This window comes from Marmota monax, unplaced genomic scaffold (genome assembly GCF_021218885.2).
Source record: "Marmota monax isolate L192 unplaced genomic scaffold, Marmota_monax_Labrador192_F-V1.1 WCK01_AAM20220418_F8-fsc00390, whole genome shotgun sequence".
In the NCBI taxonomy this organism is placed as follows: Eukaryota; Metazoa; Chordata; class Mammalia; order Rodentia; family Sciuridae; genus Marmota; species Marmota monax.
The window spans coordinates 40,762-63,267 of record NW_026693450.1 but is presented as its reverse complement, the minus strand read 5'-3'; the positions used below and the strand labels follow the sequence as shown (position 1 = coordinate 63,267).

Below are 22,506 nucleotides of genomic sequence, written 5' to 3'. Positions count from 1 at the left end.
TAGTCTCTAACCCACAGTTGCTCAGGAAAGCCATTATAGGTTTTAAATAGATAAATTTCCATCACCATTAATCTTGAAGTTACTCACAAGAGAAGCTTTCAGAATGCAAATTAATGGTTATGAATTATTTCTTATGATTTAATATTTGGGTCTCATATATGAGATAGTTAAAAATAAACCAAAGTTCAGTGCTTCTTGCTGAATATTAGTTTCAGTAGTTTAAAAGGACTATCTGTCTTTTTGAGGTATTTCCCTTGTGAATCCCAAATGAGTTTACCATTCTCCACATGGCCAGTGTTTTGAGTAGAAGCATCCCAAACCTAATCTTTAAATTTGGTGATAATATGCAGCTGTATGTGTGTAATGGAGAATAGACAAATTGGAATATATGTATATATACAAATGAAATTTACATTACAAATATGAGAAAAGTTTCAGTCTATCTGTTCTCTATCACACAATTTTTAACATATATATTAGTAACTATATTTATCTGTATATTTCATTCATTTTTTTAATTATCTTTCTCCATGATGGAAGACCCATGAGGACAGACATGATATCTGTTTTGTTCAAAATAATACACTGCCATCTGACACATGATAAGTGCTCAACAAACATTTTTAATGAGTGAACTTCTAGCTATTAAACTGGTATTCATAAATTAAAAGTAGCAGGTTACTATAGAAGTTATTGAAAACCATAGCTTGGTATTCTACTTGTGGTTTACACGACTTGCTTGACAGTTTTGTAGAGCTCCTATTAAGGATATGCACACAAAATAGAGCCATAGTTCTCACAGTTGAGGAAGGAAGCTTTGGTATGAGGATATTATTAGTATTTTATAGAACTGATCATAGATTTCAATTACTTGTTATGAATTTGTTTTAAAATGCTTGTTATGGTTTGAATATAAGGTGTCTGCCAAAAGCTTAGGAGACAATGTAGCAATGATCAGAGGTGAAATGATTAGATTGTAAGAGCTGTAACAACCCAATCAGTGGATTAATCCGTTTGATGGATTAATAATATCACTATACTGGGTAGTAACTGTAAAGAGGTGGGGTATGGCTAGAGGAAGTAGGTCACTACAGGCATGCCTTTGGGGTTTCTGTTTTATCTGGCACCTCACTTTCTCTCTGCTTCTGGGTTGCCAGAAGTTGAGCAACTTTCCTCTGTCTTGCCCTTTGTCTATCATGTTCTGCGTTACCCCAGGCCCACAGAAATGGAGTCTGCTATCAATGGACTGAAACCTCTGGAATTATGAACCAAAATAAACTTTTCCTCCTCTAAGTTATTCTGGTCAGGTATTTTGGTCATAGTGACGTAAAACTGACTGATATACCACTGTTAAGTCTTTCTAACTAGAAATGACATTTAATTTAGTGGCAATTTCATCAATTTAACTTGTGTATTGTTTAGTTTACCTTTATAATATCTAGGGACACTTATTCTAGCATAAAAACTTCCAATAAATAGACACTCAAGCGTATGTGAATGTGGCTCAAAATCTGTGCAAATCTTGACCTATCATTAGTGATATGCCCCCTGCATATATGCAGCATTCAACAAACTTGCAAAAGAGAATTAAAGAAAGCACCTTAATATCATTGCTTAAAAATAATAGGCAATTAAAAACATTATATATATTACATTACAAATTATAAACTTTTATATATAGCATATGTATATACTATTTAGACCCATAGACATCTTTTATACAGAAATAAATCAATTTTTATTATATATGTTGCTAATAAATTTAACTTATTTATTGTCCTGTTCTTAAGTTCTTGGCTAATCCCAGGTCCTTCTACTGTCATTCAATGACAAAGGATAGGGAGCGATGGCTGTGAACTCTTGGGTCTAATTTAGACAGATTGTGATTAAAGTTTGAGATCCATGGGCCTATAGCAAGTCCCTTTTTTCTACAAGTAAAATATCTTGCTTTGGTAAGGAGGGAAGTATGTGTCCTATCTAAATCCAGTCCCTGCCAGTATTTCCCAGAATCTCTTTCTATTTCTACCCACACCAGGTATGAGTTTTAATTATAAATCTGTAAGTCTCAGTGAGAAGCAGCAGCTTCATCCCAGTCTGTTTTCAGCTGTGATGTTCTTGCTGGATGATGTTTTCATGAGGGGCATATTTGTTTAGATATGTTAATTATAAGCAATAAGTTCCCATCCTTTCATAGTCTAAAGATTCTCCAAAAACTTTTACCTATCAATTTGGCAAAGGCTTTTAACTTACTGGAATTAATTCAAATATAAAAATTAAATTCAAATTAAAAATAACTTCCCATGAATGTAAGCTATGTCAGTGTGAATAAAAAAATCATCTGCATGTTCTAAAGAATATACTTGCTGGCTCTTCTCCCTTTTCTCCTCTAAGATAGTCTCCATTGGAAGAAAAGGCCTATGCTGGTAAATGTAGAGGCTCACATAATTCTGGTATCAACAATTACTGACAGTCAGTTTCTCCAGACTAGTCACCTAAACTGTCTTATTTGACCTGCATGCCCATTTTCTGTTTCCTGCTTCTGTGATTGCATTCACCTAAGTACCATCTGTTCCTGGGATCTCTTCCTCCTTGATAATTCCCATCTTTCTCCAAGACCCAGCTTACAATCTATCTTCTCTAGGCCCTTGGCTTGTTGGTTATGGCACGCTGTAGTCATGCTGCTTTATGTTCTCTCATCATTCTGTTCAATATAAGATTTCATATTTATTGAACATTTCTGTTGAACACTTGCAGGTTAGGTACCATTATTTTATCCATTTAAAAGACAAGGAAGTAACCCTATAGGGAAAATAGTACTGGTTTCCACCCAGGAATATGGGTTATTGTTAGTAGTGGCAGTGGGAGAAGTGATGAATTCTTAGTGTGTTGAGCTTGACCACCCTAGCATTCTAGGGTGTCATGTGCTGCATTTGATGCAAATGCACTCTTATATACTTGAAGGTAAGGTCTGAAATGTGCATTCAAGTGAGAGCTAGCCAGTAGGCAGACCTGCTAACTGTGTAGAGTGCTAAGGGACAGAAGCCTAAGACATAACCTTCCTTATGGGTAGAAGTCATGTTTGGACAATTATTTTGCATTACTAAAACTTATCTCTGAGGCTGTAAACACAGAAGGCAGAGATTCAAACATCTTCTAACTATTCTCCAGGTGTCCATAGCTACTAGTTTTCTGATCAAAAAAAGGTCCCTAGAAATATGGGCTCCCTATAAATATGGTAGGTCACTTTATGGGAGCCTAAGGGCATGTTTTATTTTTCTCCTCTTGTCTAAGTTTAAATTCATACTCACATAAAAAATATGTTTCAGACTGTGCTCTGAGGGCATCGGGAGGCACAGCATGCTGAAGTGTCGGATGAAACGAGGGGTCACAGGATTGCGACCACCTCCTGGAGGTGCACATGCTGATACGATTGTTACATCCTACAGAGAGAGAAATTCACTTGGGTCACCTAGCCACAGAAAGAGATGAGATATGCCCTTCCCAATAGCAGACAAAGAACCAGAATTTTCTGAGGACCTGCCATGAGCCAGAATTGCATTAAATTTTTGTACACATTAAATGACTTAATCCTCATGGCCACCTCAGGAGGTCACTGTTCTTATTCTCATTTCATGTATGAAAATAAAACCCAAAGTCCTCGATTGTTAAATACATTTTTAAGATCAAACAAGGAATTGGCAGTAGCAGAGCTGCATTTTGAAAAGGTTATTCGGGATGTCTGCAGACTGGGGAACAGAGTATAAGTATGTGAAGACCAGCAACTGTGCCAGTTTAAATCTCCCAATATCCCTATGAGATGGACAGTGTTGATTTCAATATTCCAGAAGAGAGTGGGCTTGTCTTTAGAAAATGGCCATGGAGATGAAAAGACATAAGTTATTATAGAAATATGTATAGTGAATAGCCTATATGTTAGAGGAAAATTCTAGAATTTGGGCTGTGTCTTCTTTTCCCTTGGGTGAATAACTCTATTATACTATCTTAATAACCTATCTTATAAGGATGCTGGGAGGATTAAATGGGAGCCACTGAGAACAATGCTTGGTATAATTTGCTTTTGTGGGTAAAAGGCAAGTCACTCTAGACATGCCCACTTTCCAGAACAGAAAGGCAGTCAACCTAAGCTGCCTTTCTCCCTCTGAGTCCTGCTGATCTTCCTCCTAAAACCTGCTGGTTGTACACTTCATCATCACATTGAGGACCTGACCCTCATCTCTTCTGCTATTAGTACTGTAGTTCCTCTGGTCTTACTTCCTCTCTAGCCCATCCCTTCCCTATATCATTTTCCTCAAGACTCGCTATCATATACAGGACAAATCTATATTCCTCATCATGGGGCCAGAACCTTCTGGGATGTGACTTTTGTATCTCCTGCTGCTTTGGGGCTCACATTTCATACCACTATGATATCCCACATTCCCCGCTTCTGAGGTATAAAATGATGCCTTTCTTTGCTCTGACTTGCTCTGACTATAAAACCCAACTCCAAGATCTCCTCTTTTGGGAAGGCTTCTCTCATCCTCAATCCAAACCTCTGTCTCTCCCATGTCTTTTGCCCTGAACTGTAAATATCTGCCCATTTTCCAAAGCTGAATTCTCTTGGGGGTGAGGACAGTCTTATTTGCCTTTGAATTTGCCGACTCAACCATGGCAAGAACTCAATATAAATTGAATGAATTGTATTACACATTTAAGAAATACCAAGGCCTTGTTGTAGGCTGAATTATGTCTTCTAGCCCCAAATAATATGCTGAAATCCTAATTCTCAGTACCTTAGAATGTGACCATATTTAGAGATAGGGTACACAAAGATGATGAAGATAAAATGATATAATTAGGATGAGCCCTACTCCAATATAATTGGTGTTCTTATAAGAAGAGATTTGAACACAGAGGGCAGTCCATTGTTATGATTTTAATATGGTTTGATCCATAAATCATGTTGGGGTTTAATCCCCATTTTGAGGTATTAAGAGAATGGAAACTTAATACAACTATGGTATTTAGGGTAAGACATTGGGGGATGATGAAGATTAGATAAAATCATCAGGGTGAAACCTTCCCTTTTGAATACTGGTGGCTTTATAAGAACAGGGAGGCAAGAAGATACACACACATGTTCTCTGTGTCTTGTTATGTGATGCTTTGCACTGCCCAGTACTCTGAAGCAAGAAGCTATCACAGAGGAAACCACTCAATTAGGGACCCAAATCATAAGCCAAAACAAATTATTTTTATTTATAACTTACTATCAGTGTTATAGTGTTATTAGCAACATAAAATGGCCAAACACTGAAAATTAGTACCAAGAAGTGAGACTGCTTCCAATAATGAATATCTGAAAATGTGCAATCAGCTTTGGGATTGAATAATGAGTAGAGGTAAAAAAGTTGGAGAAGTTGACTAGAAAAACTCAGAGTTCTGTAAATGGAGCATGATAGGTGATTCTTGTGAGGGCTCAAGAAATGAGGAGACAGGGAAATAGTCTCAGATGAAAATGATGATCCTATTGAAAATCTGAGTAAAAGTCATCATTGCAAAAAATTTGGCTGAACTATGTCTATGTCCCAGAGTTTTATGGCAGGCCAAATTTAAGAATGATGAAAAACTGGTGGAGAATATTCTAAGTAATATATAGAAGGACTATTTAAGGCTGTTTTTAGTGCAATTCAAGGGCAAAAGGAAACGATGGAAAGATTTGAAAATTTGTAGCTTGATCAGGGAAGGAGTAAAGAAAAAAATCTGAAAGAATGTGGATGAGAAAACATTTGCTAAGATTAGCAGGGATATCAGTTGTTAAGAGATGAGAAAAAGAAGATGGCCGTGAATAGAGTGCATCACACCCCATGTACCGCGCCACTGCGTGGGTGAATAACGAGTTAGAACGACAAAAAACTATCTTGTTAGGAACTTACAGCAAAATGGGGGTGCACCGAAACCTAGAGGAAGCATTTCCAGCACCGAGGTCCGGTAATTGAGTCTCATACACGAGCCAACTGTGCGACTGGAGATCCCGGCTGACTGATCCGTGCGGCCCGCCCCGCGGCTACAGACGGCGGGGAGCCGCCGAGAAGCGACCAGCAAGCAGGGAGATTCCTGCAGATTCTGTGGAATCCTGCCGCCTGAGCACTCACGGAGCCCCGGGCTGAGTTCGGGATTTCAGACGGGGAAGGAAGCGGGACAGCTCTATCCCCCACAACGGAAACTCCACCAAGGAAACCAGAGGCCACCATCTTGGAGAGCTGAAGTAACCACCACCACTCTCCGACAGATTGCAACAATAAAACAGGTGCGTGTTACTCAGCTCATCTCCCATACAGCGGGGAATTTGCATAAAATCTCTCCTAGGCTCTCCGGGGGAGGGATTATCAGAGCAAGCCTGCATAAAGACTCGGGGAAAACTAGAGACACCCGACCTTCAACTCCCCCTCCCATCAGCGGGGAAAACGAAACCTGTATTGCCAGCGCGGGGGGGAGGGGGGGGGGAGAGGCAAGCGGAAAAAATCAAAACAATAGAGTGCCGGGGGGTTCTCAATAGTCACCCTCCACGTCCAACAAACGGCAGGCCCAGCGTACAGTTTGAACTGCAGAGAGGCATCACTCAGGGGAAATCTGGTCTAGCAGGAGAAACCAGGACTAGCAGGAGAAACCAGGGGACTAGAGGCCAGGCCCTCGCGACTGGGCGGCTAGAGATGGCCCGCCCACCAGCGACAGCTGGCCCATTGCCCCTGCGACTGAGCAGCTGGAAACCGCACGCCCACAGGCGACCAATCGCCCGCCGGCTGCCCGAGCGACTGGGCAGCTGGGGACCGACAGCCCGCTGCCCATGCGACTAGGCGGCTGAAGACCGCACGCCCACCGGCGACCGATCATCCGCCCACTGCCTGCGCGACTGGGCGGCTGGAAACCGCCCGCCCGCTGGCGACTGACCCCCGCGACTGGGCGGCTATAGATCACCCGCCCGCCAGCGACAGCCCACCCGCTGACGGCGCGACTGGGCGGCTGGAGACGGCCCGGCCGCTGGCGTCCGGGAGCTGAAACCAACCAGAGACAGTCCAGTCCCACCCCTCCATTCGGACACCCCAGTAAGGAGCCTGGGGCCCGCCATAGCAGGGAGGTGACGTCACTGGAGCTCAGCAGTCGGAATTCCTTCTCAGCGGAATCCACTTTGGCAAGCATAGTCTACCAACACAAAAGAGAGATAACAGAGATATAAAAAACCAAAACAAATTTATAGAAGAGAGCAGAAACACAGCAATCAAATAGAACTGGAAAGTAGCGTGAACATCATGAAAAAACAAGGGAAAAAAGGAGTACAAACAATGCAGGACAACTTAAATCTACAGGAGGACCTAGAAGCATCAGAAACAGGGATAGGGAAAGAACTCAAGGCATACCTAACTCAGATGGAAAGGAATATTAGAGAAGACATGAGACAGCAAGTCCAAGCAATAAAAGTATATTTTGAAAATTAATTAAACAAATTCAAATGGCAAAGAACGAGCTTTACCAGGAGATAGAGATCTTAAAAAAAAATCAAACAGTAATCCTAGAAATGCAGGAAACTATAAACCAAATTAAAAACTCAAACGAGAATATTACAAATAGACTAGATGAAGTAGAAGTCAGAACATCAGATAATGAAGACAAAGTTTATCAACTTGAAAAGAATATAGTCAACACAGAAAAGATGCTTAAATCCCACGAGCAATCTATTCAAGACATATGCGATGTCATAAAAAAAAACAAATCTGAGAGTCATTGGGATAAAAGAAGGCACAGAGAATCAAACCAAAGGAATGGACAACCTATTAAATGAAATAATTCTAGAAAACTTCCCAGAGATGAAAGATGGAATGGATTGCCAAATCCTGGAAGCCTACAGGACCCCAAACATTCAAAACTGTAATAGACCAACTCCAAGACATATAATTATGAAGATAGCCAACATACAGAACAAGGAGAGAATATTAAAAGCTACGAGAGAAAGGAGGCAGATTACATTCAGGGGTAAACCAATTAGGTTAACGACTGATTTTTCATCACAGACTTTGAAAGTGAGAAGATCCTGGAACAATGTATTTCAAACACTGAAAAATAATGGATTCCAACCAAGAATACTGTATCCAGCAAAATTAAGCTTCAGATTTGACAATGAAATTAAAATCTTTCACGATAAACAAAAGCTAAAAGAATTCACAGCCAGAAAACCAGCACTGCAAAGCATTTTGAGCAAAATACTACAAGAAGAGGAATTGAAAAATAGAGCCCAAAACTAATAGCAGGAGGTATCTCAGTAAAGGGGGAGGAAAATAACCAAAAAGTAAAAACTAGCCAAACTAAAATAAATAAATAAATAAACATGACTGGAAGTACAAATCATATTTCAATTGTAACCTTAAATGTTAGTGGCCTAAACTCACCAATCAAGAGACATAGGCTAGTAACCTGGATCAAAAAAACAAATCCAACAATATGCTGCCTGCAGGAGACTCATATGATAGGAAAATACATACACAGGCTGAAGGTGAAAGGTTGGGAAAAAATCATATCACTCACAAGGCCTTCGGAAGCAAGCAGGAGTGGCCATACTCATATAGAATAAAATCAACTTCAAACCTAAGTTAATCAAAAGGGATGAAGAAGGACACTATACACTGTTAAAAGGAACCATCCACCAACAAGACATAACAATTATCAATTTGTATGCACCAAACAATGGAGCTGCAATGTTCATAAAACAAACTCTCCTCAAGTTCAAGAGTCAAATAGACTACAACACAATAATTATGGGTAACTTCAACTCACCACTCTCACCATTAGACAGATCGTCAAGACAAAAGCTGAATAAAGAAACTATTGAACTCAATAGCACAATCAATAACCTAGACTTAACCGACATATATAGAATATATCAACCATCATCAAATGGATATACGTTCTTCTCAGCAGCACATGGATCCTACTCAAAGATAGACCATATACTATGCCATAGGGCAACTCTTAGTAAATATAAGGGCGTGGAGATAATACCATGCACCATATCTGATCATAATGGAATGAAACTGGAAATCAATGATAAAAGAAGGAAGGAAAAATCCTACATCACATGGAAAATGAACAATATGTTACTGAATGATCCATGGGTTACAGAAGAAATAAAGGAGGAGATAAAAAATTCATAAAGACAAATGACAATACAGACACAACATACCGGAATCTATGGGACACAATGAAAGCAGTTTTAAGAGGGAAATTCATTTCTTGGAGTTCTTTCCTCAAAAAAAGAAAAAACCAACAAATAAATGAACTCACACTACACCTCAAAAACCTAGAAAAGGAAGAGCAAAATAACAGCAAATGTAGTAGAAGACAAGAAATAATTAAAATTACAGCAGAAATCAACGAAATTGAAACAAAAAAAACCATTGAAAAAATTGAAAAAACTAAAAGTTGGTTCTTTGAAAAAATAAATAAGATCGACAGGCCCTTAGCCATGCTAACGAAGAAGAGAGAGAACTCAAATTACTAACATACGGGATGAAAAAGGCAATATCACAACAGACACTACAGAAATACAGAAGATAATTAGAAAGTATTTTGAAAACCTATATTCTAATAAAATAGAAGATAGTGAAGATTTGATAAATTTCTTAAGTCATACGATCTGCCCAGATTGAGTCAGGAAGACACACACAATTTAAACAGACCAATAACAAAGGAAGAAATTGAAGAAGCCATCAAAAGACTACCAACCAAAAAAAGCCCTGGACCGGATAGGTATACAGTGGAGTTTTACAAAGCCTTCAAAGAAGAATTAATACCAATAATTTTCAAGCTATTTCAAGAAATAGAAAAAGAAGGAGCTCTTCCAAATTCATCCTATGAGGCCAACATCACCCTGATCCCGAAACCAGACAAAGACACTTCAAAGAAAGAAAACTACAGACCAATATCTCTAATGAACTTGGATGCAAAAATTCTCAATAAAATCCTGGCGAATCGAATACAAAAGCATATCAAAAAAATTGTGCACCATGATCAAGTAGGATTCATCCCTGGGATGCAAGGCTGGTTCAATATACGGAAATCAATAAATACTATTCACCACATCAATAGACTTAAAGACAAGAACCATATGATCATCTCGATAGATGCAGAAAAAGCATTTGACAAAGTACAGCATCCCTTTATGTTCAAAACACTAGAAAACTAGGGATAACAGGAACTTACCTCAACATTGTAAAAGCTATATATGCTAAACCTCAGGCTAGCATCATCCTAAATGGAGAAAAACTGAAGGCATTCCCTCTAAAATCTGGACCAAGACAGGGATGCCCTCTATCACCACTTCTATTCAATTTAGTTCTTGAAATACTAGCCAGAGCAATTAGACAGACAAAAGAAATTAAAGGCATAAATATAGGAAAAGAAGAACTTAAATTATCGCTATTTGCAGATGACATGATAATATATTTAACAGACCCAAAAGGGTCTACAAAGAAACTGCTAGAGTTAATAAATGAATTCAGCAAAGTGGCAGGATATAAAATCAACATGCATAAATCAAAGGCATTCCTGTATATCAGCAACAAAACTTCTGAAATGGAAATGAGGAAAACCACTCCATTCACAATATCTTCAAAGAAAATAAAATACTTGGGAATCAACCTAACAAAAGAGGTGAAAGATTTATACAATGAAAACTACAGAATCCTAAAGAGAGAGATAGAAGAAGATCTTAGAAGATGGAAAAATGTACCCTGTTCATGGATAGGCAGAACTAACATCATCAAAATGGGGATATTACCCAAAGTTCTTTACAGGTTCAATGCGATGCCAATTAAAATCCCAATGGCATTTCTTGTACAAATAGATAAAGCAATCATGAAATTCATATGGAAAAACAAAAGACCCAGAATAGCAAAAGCAATTCTAAGCAGGAAGTGTGAATCTGGAGGTATAGCGATACCAGAGTTCAAACTGTACTACAAAGCAATAGTAACAAAAACAGCGTGGTACTGGTACCAAAACAGGCAGGTGGACCAATGGTACAGAATAGAGGACACAGAAACCAATCCACAAAATTACAACTTTCTTATATTTGATAAAGGAGCTAAAAGCATGCAATGGAGGAAGGATAGCATCTTCAACAAATGGTGCTGGGAAAATTGGAAATCCATTTGCAACAAAATGAAACTGAATCCCTTTCTCTCGCCATGCACAAAAGTTAACTCAAAATGGATCAAGGAGCTAGATATCAAATCAGAGACACGGCATCTGATAGAAGAAAAAGTTGGCTATGATCTACATACTGTGGGGTCGGGCTCCAAATTCCTCAATAGGACACCCATAGCACAAGAGTTAATAACTAGAATCAACAAATGGGACTTACTCAAACTAAAAAGTTTTTTCTCAGCAAAAGAAACAATAAGAGAGGTAAATAGGGAGCCTACATCCTGGGAGCAAATCTTTACTCCTCACACTTCAGATAGAGCCCTAATATCCAGAGTATACAAAGAACTCAAAAAATTAAATAATAAGAAAACGAATAACCCAATCAACAAATGGGCCAAGGACCTGAACAGACACTTCACAGAGGAGGACATACAATCAATCAACAAGTACATGAAAAAATGCTCACCATCTCTAGCAGTCAGAGAAATGCAAATCAAAACCCCCCTAAGATACCATCTCACTCCAGTAAGATTGGCAGCCATTATGAAGTCAAACAACAATAAGTGTTGGCGAGGATGTGGGGAAAAGGGTACACTTGTACACTGCTGGTGGGACTGCAAATTGGTAAGGCCAATTTGGAAAGCAGTATGGAGATACCTGGGAAAGCTGGGAATGGATCCACCATTTGACCCAGCTATCGCCCTCCTCGGACTATTCCCTGATGATCTTAAAAGGGCGTACTATAGGGATACTGCCACATCAATGATCATAGCGGCACAATTCACAATAGCTAGACCATGGAACCAACCTAGATGCCCTTCAATAGATGAATGGATAAAAAAATGTGGCATCTATACACAATGGAGTACTACGCAGCAATAAAAAATGACAAAATCATAGAATTTGCAGGGAAATGGATGGCATTAGAGCAGATTATGCTAAGCGAAGCTAGCCAATCCTTAAAAAACAAATGCCAAATATCTTCTTTGATATAAAGAGAGCAACTAAGAACAGAACAGGGAGGAAGAGCATGAGGAAAAGATTAACATTAAACAAAGACGAGTGGGGGGAGAGAAAGGGAGAGAGAAGGGAAAGCATATGGAAATGGTAGGAGACCCTCAATGTTACACAAAATTACATAGAAGAGGATGTGAGGGGAAAGGGGGGGGAACAAGGGAGAGAATTGAACAACAGCAGATGAGGTAGAGAGGGATGATGGGAGGGGAGGGGAGGGGGGATAGTAGGGGAAAGGAAAGGTAGCAGAATGTAACAGTCACTAATATGCCATTATGTAAAAATGTGAGTATGTAACCGATGTGATTCTGCAATTTGTATTTGGGGTAAAAATGGGAGTTCATAACCCAATTAAGTCAAATGTATGAAAGATGATATATCATGAGCTTTGTAATGTTTTGAACAACCAATAAAAAAAAAGAGATGAGAAAAAGGCCTAGAAAACATCTCAGAAGTCTACAGGGCTGCCTCTCCCATCACAGGCCTAGAAGCTTTCTAGACTTGGTTGAAGTAGGAGCCCGGGGTACTATTCATGGGCTACTCAGGGACTCTACAGGATTATGTTCCTTGTTTTCCAGAAAAGCACCCCACAGAGACTGTGGCTATGATTCAAGTAGGCCTAGACACTGCTTAGCACATGGCAGACCTTGGCAGCATTCACACAGTGCTTGTGCACAGAATGAAAGAGTGATGGGGTCATGGCAGCTTCCACCAAGATGTCAAAGAAAATCAGGGAAGCCAGGCAGAAGTGTGCTGTGAGGGGAGCCACCACAGAGAGTTGCCAGTGGAGCAATGCTTAATGAAGCCATGGGAGTAGAGCCTCAGTTGAGACACCAGGAAGTGACTAGCTACGAGCAGTGTGCAATACCAGCTTAGGTAAGCTGTGGTCATCAACTTGCAGCCCAAGAAAGCAACTATGTGGGACAAAACCAGCAAATTGTGTAGCTGGGGCTTCCTGAGGCTTTGCAGCCCCATGGTATACACAGGATGCCAGAATTGAAGCAGTAAGATTTAATGCCAGCCCTGGCTAGGTTTCAGACTTGCTTTGGGCTGATTACTCCTTCCTTTCAGAATGGAAATGTATACTGTGTGCCTATCCCACCTTTGTAGACAGCTTTGGTTTTACAGACTCACAGCTGGAAGCAGTTTGCATTGAATCTCAGATGAGAATTTGGGCTTGAGATTAATGCTGGAATGAATTAAGGTTCTGGGATTTTTTGGGTGGAATGAATTATTAGTATGGTGTATATAAGAAGGACTTGAGTTTCAGGGGCCAGACAAGAAATGAAATGGTTTGAATATTGTCTTTTTCTACCAAAACTCATGTTGGAAGTATTCCCCCACTATAAGGAATTAAGAGGGCAGAAATTCAATCTAACTATGATGTTTAGATGTGGGCCTTTTGGGAGGTGATTAAAAGCAGATAATGTCAAAGGGTGGAGCCCACATGATTGAATATTTGTGGCTTTATAAGAAGAGGGGGAAGAGAGATGACACACACACACATGTATTCCCTGTGTCATGCTAAAGCAATGCCCTGCATTGTCCCAGAACTCTGCCATTAAGAAGGCCATCACTAGATATGGCCCCTTACTTCTGAATCAGAGCCATGAGCCAAAATAAACCTCTTTTCTTTAGAACTTACCCAATCTGTGGTATTGTTATAAGCAACAGAAAGCAAATTAATATACCCATGGAAAGACACAGGGGGAAGTTGGCCATCTACTAGTTAAGGATGGAGGTTTCAGAAGAAATTGATCCTGCTGATACCTTGACTTTGGACTTCCAGTCTTCAGAATTATGAGAAAATAGGTTGTTTATACTACCCAGTCTATGGTCTGTTATGGCAATTACATAAAATTAATGTACCACATATTTCCTTGCCATTTAAATTTGAACACATTAAGTAACGATTTAAAACCTAAAGTAACCTGTATATCTTTCCAAAAGAGTTTGTTTCTGTCATAAAATCCACCAAAATCTTGATACTGGCGAAGTAATTCAATGGGAGGCTGAGAGCCATAGCGATCCAGTCTAGGCATATTTAAGTCGTCAACAAAAATTATAACTTGCTTATTTCCTGGTGCCCCTGGGAAAACAAATTCAATTTAGTAATTAAATTTTTTTTTCTTAGAAAGTACAGAACAAAACTACTGTGGTTTGTTCCCACCCAAACTCATGTTGTGGCTTTGTTCCTAATATACTGATAACATGATGTTAAGAGGTGATGAAGCCTTTAAGAGGCATCTGAGGTCATGAAGGATCTTCCCTCAGGAATGGATTAATGTTTTTATTATATAAATGGGTTTATATTATAGGAGGTTGGCCCTCTTTTCTATCTTTTGCATGTGCTTGATTGCTCTTTTGCTTTCTGCCAAGAATTGACCTGTATGAGGCCCTCACCAGAAGCTGAGCAGCTGCCAGCACCACGCTCCTGAACTTCCAAGACTTGGAGCTAAAAAACCTTTCTCTTTATAAATTTGTCAGTCTCAGATATTCTGTTATGATAATGGACTAAAAAAAAAAAGAAAGAAAGCATAGGTATGGCTTTGCACTCAATGAGAGTCATACTGACTTGCGAGTCATACTGAGTTTAATTCTTTTCTCAAGAGTGAGGAGAGACCTAGCAGAGTCCCACTCCAAGGAGACATATCTCCTTCTGTCCCCATACAGGCCCTTCAGCTAGATGTAGATCTGGCTCCGAGGCCCACATTGTTATGTCAGGTTGTTCCTCACCCTTACTCTCAGAGCCCATAATACTGGTAGCTCTCTAGTGAGGTCTGGACCATTCTCAAGTCTCAGCACATCAGTGCCCTCACTAATTATGGGGCCAGGGCATGGGTGTGGAAAGCTAAAGGTTCTCTTTCAAAAATGCCATCTCATCGCCCTCACATGGAAAACAGTTCAAAATTCAAAAGCATTCCCATTGCATCAAAGGGAAATCAAAGCGAAATCCAGGATTGTGGATATACACAATGCCACATTTAAAGAAAACCAATACATATACTCATCAGAAAAAATAATTAGTGATAGCAGAGTAAAAGTAGCAACTGAAGAATAGGAGGTGACTTCACCTATTCGGTACCCAGTGCTTAAGACTAAAGGACAAATAGCCATTTCTCTTTGGTTGGTATTAATGTTGGATGGTAATTCCAAGGTAACTGAGAATAACTCAGAATTTTACTCTATCCTCTGGTTCCTGAAAGCTGAGAAGCATGAACCAGGATTTGGAAAGGATGTAAGGGAATCATTTTTAAAAATCTGGATCCCTCATCAGAAAATAGACCAATGTCCTGTGTCTAACTGAGCAGGTAAAAGAAAGCTGTGAGGCAGTAAGCAACTCCAGTGTTTGGCATAACAGAGCCTATTAGTTGCTGTATACTGTACAAAGCAGCTGGACCTGAGTTCTGACTGGTAACCCACCCAGAAGGGCTGTAGGTTGGGCAGGTGAACTCTAGCAGCAAGAGGCTGGAGGATGAAACTGAATGAAGGTTGAGACCCTGATTCCCAACCTCAGGGAATCTTCCAAAGGGGAGGCTTAATGCCTAAAATGAGGACAGACCTTATAGGAGTCCCTCACAAGAGCCTAATCCTGAAAGTGCCTCTCAGACAGGTTGGGCAGTCATTCAGCACCAGCCAGAGAAGCAGGGATCATCTACATGCCCACATGCCTATTTAACTATCGGTCAGGGGGAAGACACTTGTGCTTTCTTCTTTTCCCATCCCAACATATCAGTTTTTCCTATGTGGAATGGGCGTGGGATGGAGGTAAAGAATATCCCATTTCCCCCTCTATCTCCAGTACCTGGAACCACAAAGCTGGCTTATGACAGAAGATAAGGGGAACTTCAAATTAGGTTTGGGGATTGAAGTTTTACATTGGCCCAGACTCAAAACATCTGAAGGTGACCAGAGCTATTTATCTTAAATAATTAATAAGGGTGGGTAAAGGAGATCCCTGACTTAAAATGCTGACTGATGCAAAAACCCAAATAGTTTCATGTTTATTCCCCACTGAGTTCAGAAACTCAGTGTGCTAGGTAAAATCAGAGTTGTTGATTTTAAAGAAAGTGAAATCAATTCAAGCCTAGGTGGATCGAGTGAGAGCCATGAAGAAGCAAAGACTGAAGATGTTCTGGTTTTAAGGGGATGGTAGAAATAAATGGCTTGCTTATAACAGAAAGATATCTAGATATCGGGTACAGGAAAAATATCACTAATAGAATCACCTTGCTTTGGTTTAAATATGCTTTGTCTCCACCAAAACTCACGTTGAGGCTTGGACTCCAATAGTGTTTAGAAGTACTGAGACCTTTATGAGGGATTTATGTTTTCTTGTGGGAGTGAGTTCTTACTCTCAAGGTACTTCATTGATCACCATGAGAGTGGGTTGTAAGTTCTTGTTCACTTTCTTTCTCTCTCATCATGTGACCTCTCTCTCACATATGTGTTTCTGCCAAGTGATGCTGTCCACCTTGAGGCCCTCACCAGAAGCTGATGAGGGCCTCATGCTCTTGGACATCTATAACTGTGGGCTAAATAAACCTCTCTCTTCTTTGTAAAGTAACCAATCTCAGGTATTTTAGTGTTGCAACAAAAATCAAACCAAGGCACATCTTTACAAATAATGTAAGAAAATATCCAATTTTCCTTTACTATTTGTGGTGTTTATATAATTTATTGGCTTAGTGAGTAGTTTATATAGAACAAATTAAAATGACAGTTCTTACCTAGAATATTTTTTCTTTTTTTTTCCAGTTTTGATTCAATGATCTCTTGTGTCCTTGCAGATGAAGTTTGGGCAGAAAAATTTAGATAAACAGGGACATAGCCAGCAGATTCCTGAATTCTAGTTAGCAATCCTTTGGCAATAACGGTCTTTAGATTTAAAAAATCAGTTTGTTAAGCTCACATTCAACATAACATATTTTTCAATAACCTATATTAGTATCCTGTGCACTGAGTAAGAAATAATATAAGAGAGAAGTTAAGTCCAGATTGAAATGTTCTCTATTATTTAGTTATACTAATCCAAACCAAAAAAAATATTCTAATCAGCTCTATCTCAGAAAAATAATCTTATTTTAGCTGCCTACCCAAAGCCATCTTGGTTATTATACAAGACAATTTGACAATGAGAGTTACAGGAAGATTTAAACTTCTTTTGGAAATAATTTAGATGGGAAATAATGAACCACCGCATATGTGGAATCTTCCAAAATAAAGATCAAGCAATCAGAATCCTCCTATTACCTTACTTAAAAAAAAACATGAAAATAATGTTATTGTCATATCAGGTAGAAGTAAACAGACAAGAGGGAACCAACTGAATTTCATCAATAGTGCTTTGAGGACAAAAACTATTTTGGACAATTCTTACCCAATCAGTGCAGTAGCAGTCCCACGAATACCAACAGATAGAATAATAAAGACCCTAAACACAAACTCTGGCCTGAAAATCTACTATGGTTTACATAATATCAGCCCAAGGATTTATTCAGAAACTGGCAAACTCTGAAATAATTCCTAGGGTCAGTATAGATTTAGTACAGCCATAGACTTCCTGAAAACATAACAAAATTTTAAAAAATTTCCCCTGAGAAATGTGTGCTATTTCTGGTGAGAATAATTCTTAAGTTCACCATGCCTTAATGTTTAGAACAGAACTTTTTTTGATGTTAGGTTTCCTACCTTGCCAACTCCAGTTATTCCAGTAAACAAAACTGAATGTTTGACTGCAAGTAGTTTTTCCATTAGATACCCAAAGCGCACTGTGTCTGTTGTGGGGACAAGCATTTCAAAAAACGGAATATCTCGGCTGTACTTGAAAGTAGGTATAATTCGTTCCCAGGGATCCATCCGTTTAGTGTCAAAGTCCACATGAATGCTCCAAAGATCACCAGAACTCGGAAGCTAAAGTATAAAATCAAACACCACTTTCAATAGGTAATAGGCAACACAGCAAATTGCAATAGACATATTCTCATAGAAACAAAGGGAAGTCAAAAAACATGAATTTATTTGGATTTCTTTTTTTCTTTGTGAAGAGTAAGTGTTTAAGTATCAGAGGTTAATTTTAAAAACAGAATCATGTAACATAATGCATGGAAAATTCAATTTACTAATTATATTAAAATCTCATATCAGAAATACAAAGTATTTTCAATATAATTCAAAATCCAGGGGCTTACCCTGTGCCAAATATTGTGCTTTGTGCTGGAAACATGTGCTGGATGAGACCCAGCTTCTGTCTTCAATGACATGGAAGACATATGCACTTCAGCTAATATCCATGGGGAAATGAGAGGTCTCATGAAGATGCTACATTTACAAAGGAAGGATGGCTAAGTTCAATTTGCAGAGGAATTATGGTGGTGGCTGAGATGCAGGAAAGCTTTCAGAGTAGTAATGTTATAGATAAGACTTGAAGAGCAGGCAGGAATAAGATTGGTAAAGAAGGATAGGGATGGGGAGGAAGAGATCAAATTCAGGTTAAAAATATAGAGTATGAAGACTGAAGCCGTGGAAAGTATAGTGCATACTGAGAACCATTAAAGCAAAGTGAGAGATAAGAGTGGGAATACAGACAGGAGCTAGATTGCACAAAGCATTATGTATCAAAGAACTCAGTTAAAGATTCTAAGTAGGTGAGTGACATAATCAGATCGTATTTTAGAAGGTTCATTCTGGCAACTATATAAAGCAGTGTTGTTTTAAGCTCATTTAATAGTGACTGACTCTTAGTAAGAAGGTAATTTTACATGGGGATCCTGTACAGACATACAAGCACATCTACAAATGTATAATATTTGCCCCTGCAATGTATAATTCACTCTGTTTTCTATTTCACCCTATTAAAAAAAAACTCTTTTGAGGCGGAACACAACATCTTATGCCAGATTTTAAGAGTTCAGTTTAAAGAGCTCATGTTATAAAGTTATATATGCAAACAGTAATGTATACATTTACCTCTGGATCAAGACATAAAACATGCCCAACACTTCAATACTGTCTTCCCCTTCCTTATTAATACTAGACACACCTGCATTCTCCTATGAAGTAATTACTAGTTTATTTGTTCTATTTATCTTTTCATCAATACCACATTCTCTTCATTACTATTGCTTTATTGGTTTAAAATCTTTTTCTTTTTTCTTTTTGACAGTGATAGGGATAGAACTCAAAGTATCGTTAGAACTCAAAGCATGTTAGGCAAGCACACCACTGAGCTTCATCCCCAGGTCCTTGAGTTCTTAAAATCATGTAGTTTAAGTCCTCCAAGTTTGTGTTCTTTAAGATTATCTTTGTTATTATAGGGTTTTACATTTTTAAACAAATTTTAGAATGAGAATCTGTTTCCATAAAAACCCTATTGGGGTTTTGAGGTTGGAATTACCTTGAATCTTCAGAATACATTTGGGAGAGCTAACCTCAATAGTTATAAATATTTTAACCCACAAATGTAATCTGCATATCTCTATTTATTTAGATCTTTAAAAGTTTCTCTCAGGAAAGTTTTTAAGTTTTCAGGGAAGTCTTTTACATCTTTAATTAGATTTATCTGTTTTTAATATTTTCTTGCTAATGTAAATGATATTGCTTTAAAATTTCACTTGTTAACTTTCTGTGGACTTTAAATTCAATAGCTTTGCAAAATTACTTATTAATGTTAATAATTCGTGAATTTTTTTGGGATTTTCTACATATTCAATATTGTTTCCTGAATATAATGATGAATGTACTTCTTTCCTTCCAAAGTTTTTGTATGTTTTATTTCTTTTTCTTGCCCTTCTCACACTGGCTAGAACCTCCAATATAGTGCTGACTAAATGTTGTGATAATGGTTATTTCATTTCCAAAAACTAGTTATGATACCTTCATGGTAAATTAATAGATTGTGACCTATAATTTTAAAAGCATGGATAGGGTGAATTATATATAACTGAACAAAAGTCTAGGAAATAAGAAAGACTATTCTAGAAGACACAGAGAAAAACCCCACATAAATACAGTTATCTCATAATAGACAAAGATGCCAAAAACATCGATTAGAGAAAAGATAGCCTCTTCAACAAATGGTGCTAGAAAAATAAAAAAGCCCTATGTAGCAAAATGAAACTAAACCCCTATCTCTCACCATGCACAAAACTCAACTCAAAGTGGATCAAGGACCTAGGAATTAGACCATAGACCCTGTGCCTAATTGAAGAAAAAGTAGGCCCAATCTCCATCACATTGTATTTGTCCCTAATTTCCTTAATAAGCCTCCTAAAGTGCAAGAAATAAAATCAAGAATTCAAACTAAAAAGTTTATCCTCAGCAAAAGAAACAATCAATGAGGTGAAGAGAAAGCCTACATTTTGGGAGCAAATTTTTGACACACGCATGCCAGATAAGCACTAATCTTCAGGATATATAGAGAACTCAAAAAACTTAATACCAAAAACCCAAATAACCCAATCAATAAATGGGCTAAGGAACTTAACAGACACTTCTCAGAAGATATACAAGTGATCAACAAAATATATGAAAAAATGTTCAACATCTCTAGTAAATGCAAATCAAAACTACTCTGCGATTTCATCTCACTCCAATCAGAATGGCAATTATCAAGAGCAACAATAAGTGTTGGTGAGGATGTGAGGGAAAACGCACACTCACACACTGCAAATTGGTGAAACCACACTGGAAAGGAGTATGGAAATTCCTTAGAAAACTTGGAACGGAATCACCATTTGACTCAGCTATCCCCTCCTTGGTTTGTACCCAAAGGACTTAAAGTCAGCATGTTATAGAAATGCAGCTACATTAATGTTATAGCAACTCAATTTACAATAGCTAAACTGTGGAACCAACCTAGATGCCCTTCAATATATGAATAGATAAAGAAATCATGGCATATATACACAATGGAATATTACTCAGGATTAAAAGAGAATAAAATTATGGCATTTGCAGGTATGTGGGTGGAGTTGGAGAATATCATGCTAAGAGAAGTAAGCCAATCCCCCCAAAACCTAAGGCTGAATGTTCTCTCTGATAAGGGGATGCTGACCTATGACGTGGGTGAGGTGGATGGGAAAAATGGAGGAACTGTGATTGGGCAAAGGGGAGGGAGAGAGGAGGAGGGTACATGGGCATGGCAACGGCAGGAAAGATAGTGGAATGAAATGGACATTGCTACCCTAGGTACATGTGTGACTGCACATATCATGAGACACTACATTGTGTAAAATCAGAGAAATGAAAAGTTATGCTGCAGTTGTGTACAATGAATCAAAATGCATTCTGTTGTTATATATACCTAATTAGGATAAATTAATTAATTTTAAAAAAGAAATAGGCTATTCTATAGCTCAGAGAAGAAATGGTAAGTACATAAATGATTCAGAGACAGTGAGGATGAAGAGAGAACATATTTGAAAAAATATTTAGGTGATAAAGTTCATTGAATTTAGTGTTTCACTTGCTATAGGGATGTGAGTTGAGACTGTAAAAAACCTTAAGTTCTGACTAGTATTACACGGATAAGGCTCTTAATTGAGACAAGGAACACAAATCTAGTAACTCATTCATTGGTACTTGCAGACAGGAAAAAGAATCCAACTTTGCATCTGGACTCCCTCCTGCTGCTGAGATGGAATGACTACTGCCAGGACAGTTTTCTCGAACTGCTCTGCCAAATATCCTCTGGTCACAGTCCATCAATGGCTATCCACTAACAAAGGAAAAGAGCTAAATGAAAAGATTTTCAAAGTGTACAATAGCCTCTAAGTTCTACATATTCAGCCCTCCCCTCACTAAGACACCTCTAACTTTATCTCTTAGTACCCTCCCATTTGGCCATTCCACTCTGAGCTCATTACCCTCTCCGTTATTTTTCAGAATTGCCAAGTGCCTTAGTGTTTAATGATCTTTGTACTTTTCCTTCTAACTGAAATACTTGCCCCTTAAATTATTGCTAGCTCCTTGACTTTCTTCAGGAGTTGTTATTAATTGGATCTGAAATGTCTCCCCCAAATTCATATACTTGAAAGCATGTCCAATGCAGCAAGGTTCAGAGGTGGGACTTTTGGGCGATGACTGGACCATTAGGATTCTAACCTCATTGGTGGAATAATCATTGATAAATAATTGAATTGATCAATAATTTGATCAATAATTTGAAGGGATTATTGGAAGGCAGCGGAAACTGTAGGACGTAGGGCCTATTTGGAGGAAGTAGGTTGCTGGGGACATGATCTGGAAAGGTGTATCTGCTCCCTGGCCCATTCCTTTCTTCCCTCCTTTCCA

The 22,506-nt window shown here is 38.5% G+C and overlaps 1 protein-coding gene across 7 annotated transcripts in view; it reads right to left on the bottom strand.

The window, feature by feature from the left end:
- Positions 1-22,506, bottom strand: part of LOC124101538 (dynein axonemal heavy chain 6) — a 173,709-nt gene that overhangs the window by 113,921 nt on the left and 37,282 nt on the right. For 6 of the 7 annotated variants that reach the window (XR_009228040.1, XM_046457550.2, XM_046457552.2 and 3 more), the window contains 4 exons: positions 17,905-18,126; positions 16,944-17,091; positions 14,145-14,302; positions 3,309-3,440 (listed from right to left, as the gene is read on the bottom strand). Coding sequence is in view for 6 of the 7 variants with exons in the window: in XM_046457550.2 (XP_046313506.1) it covers positions 3,309-3,440; positions 14,145-14,302; positions 16,944-17,091; positions 17,905-18,126 (660 nt within the window). In the remaining variant the exon portion in view is untranslated. The remainder of the gene's footprint in view (positions 1-3,308; positions 3,441-14,144; positions 14,303-16,943; positions 17,092-17,904; positions 18,127-22,506) is intronic. The other variant, XM_058583396.1, reaches the window with a different exon arrangement.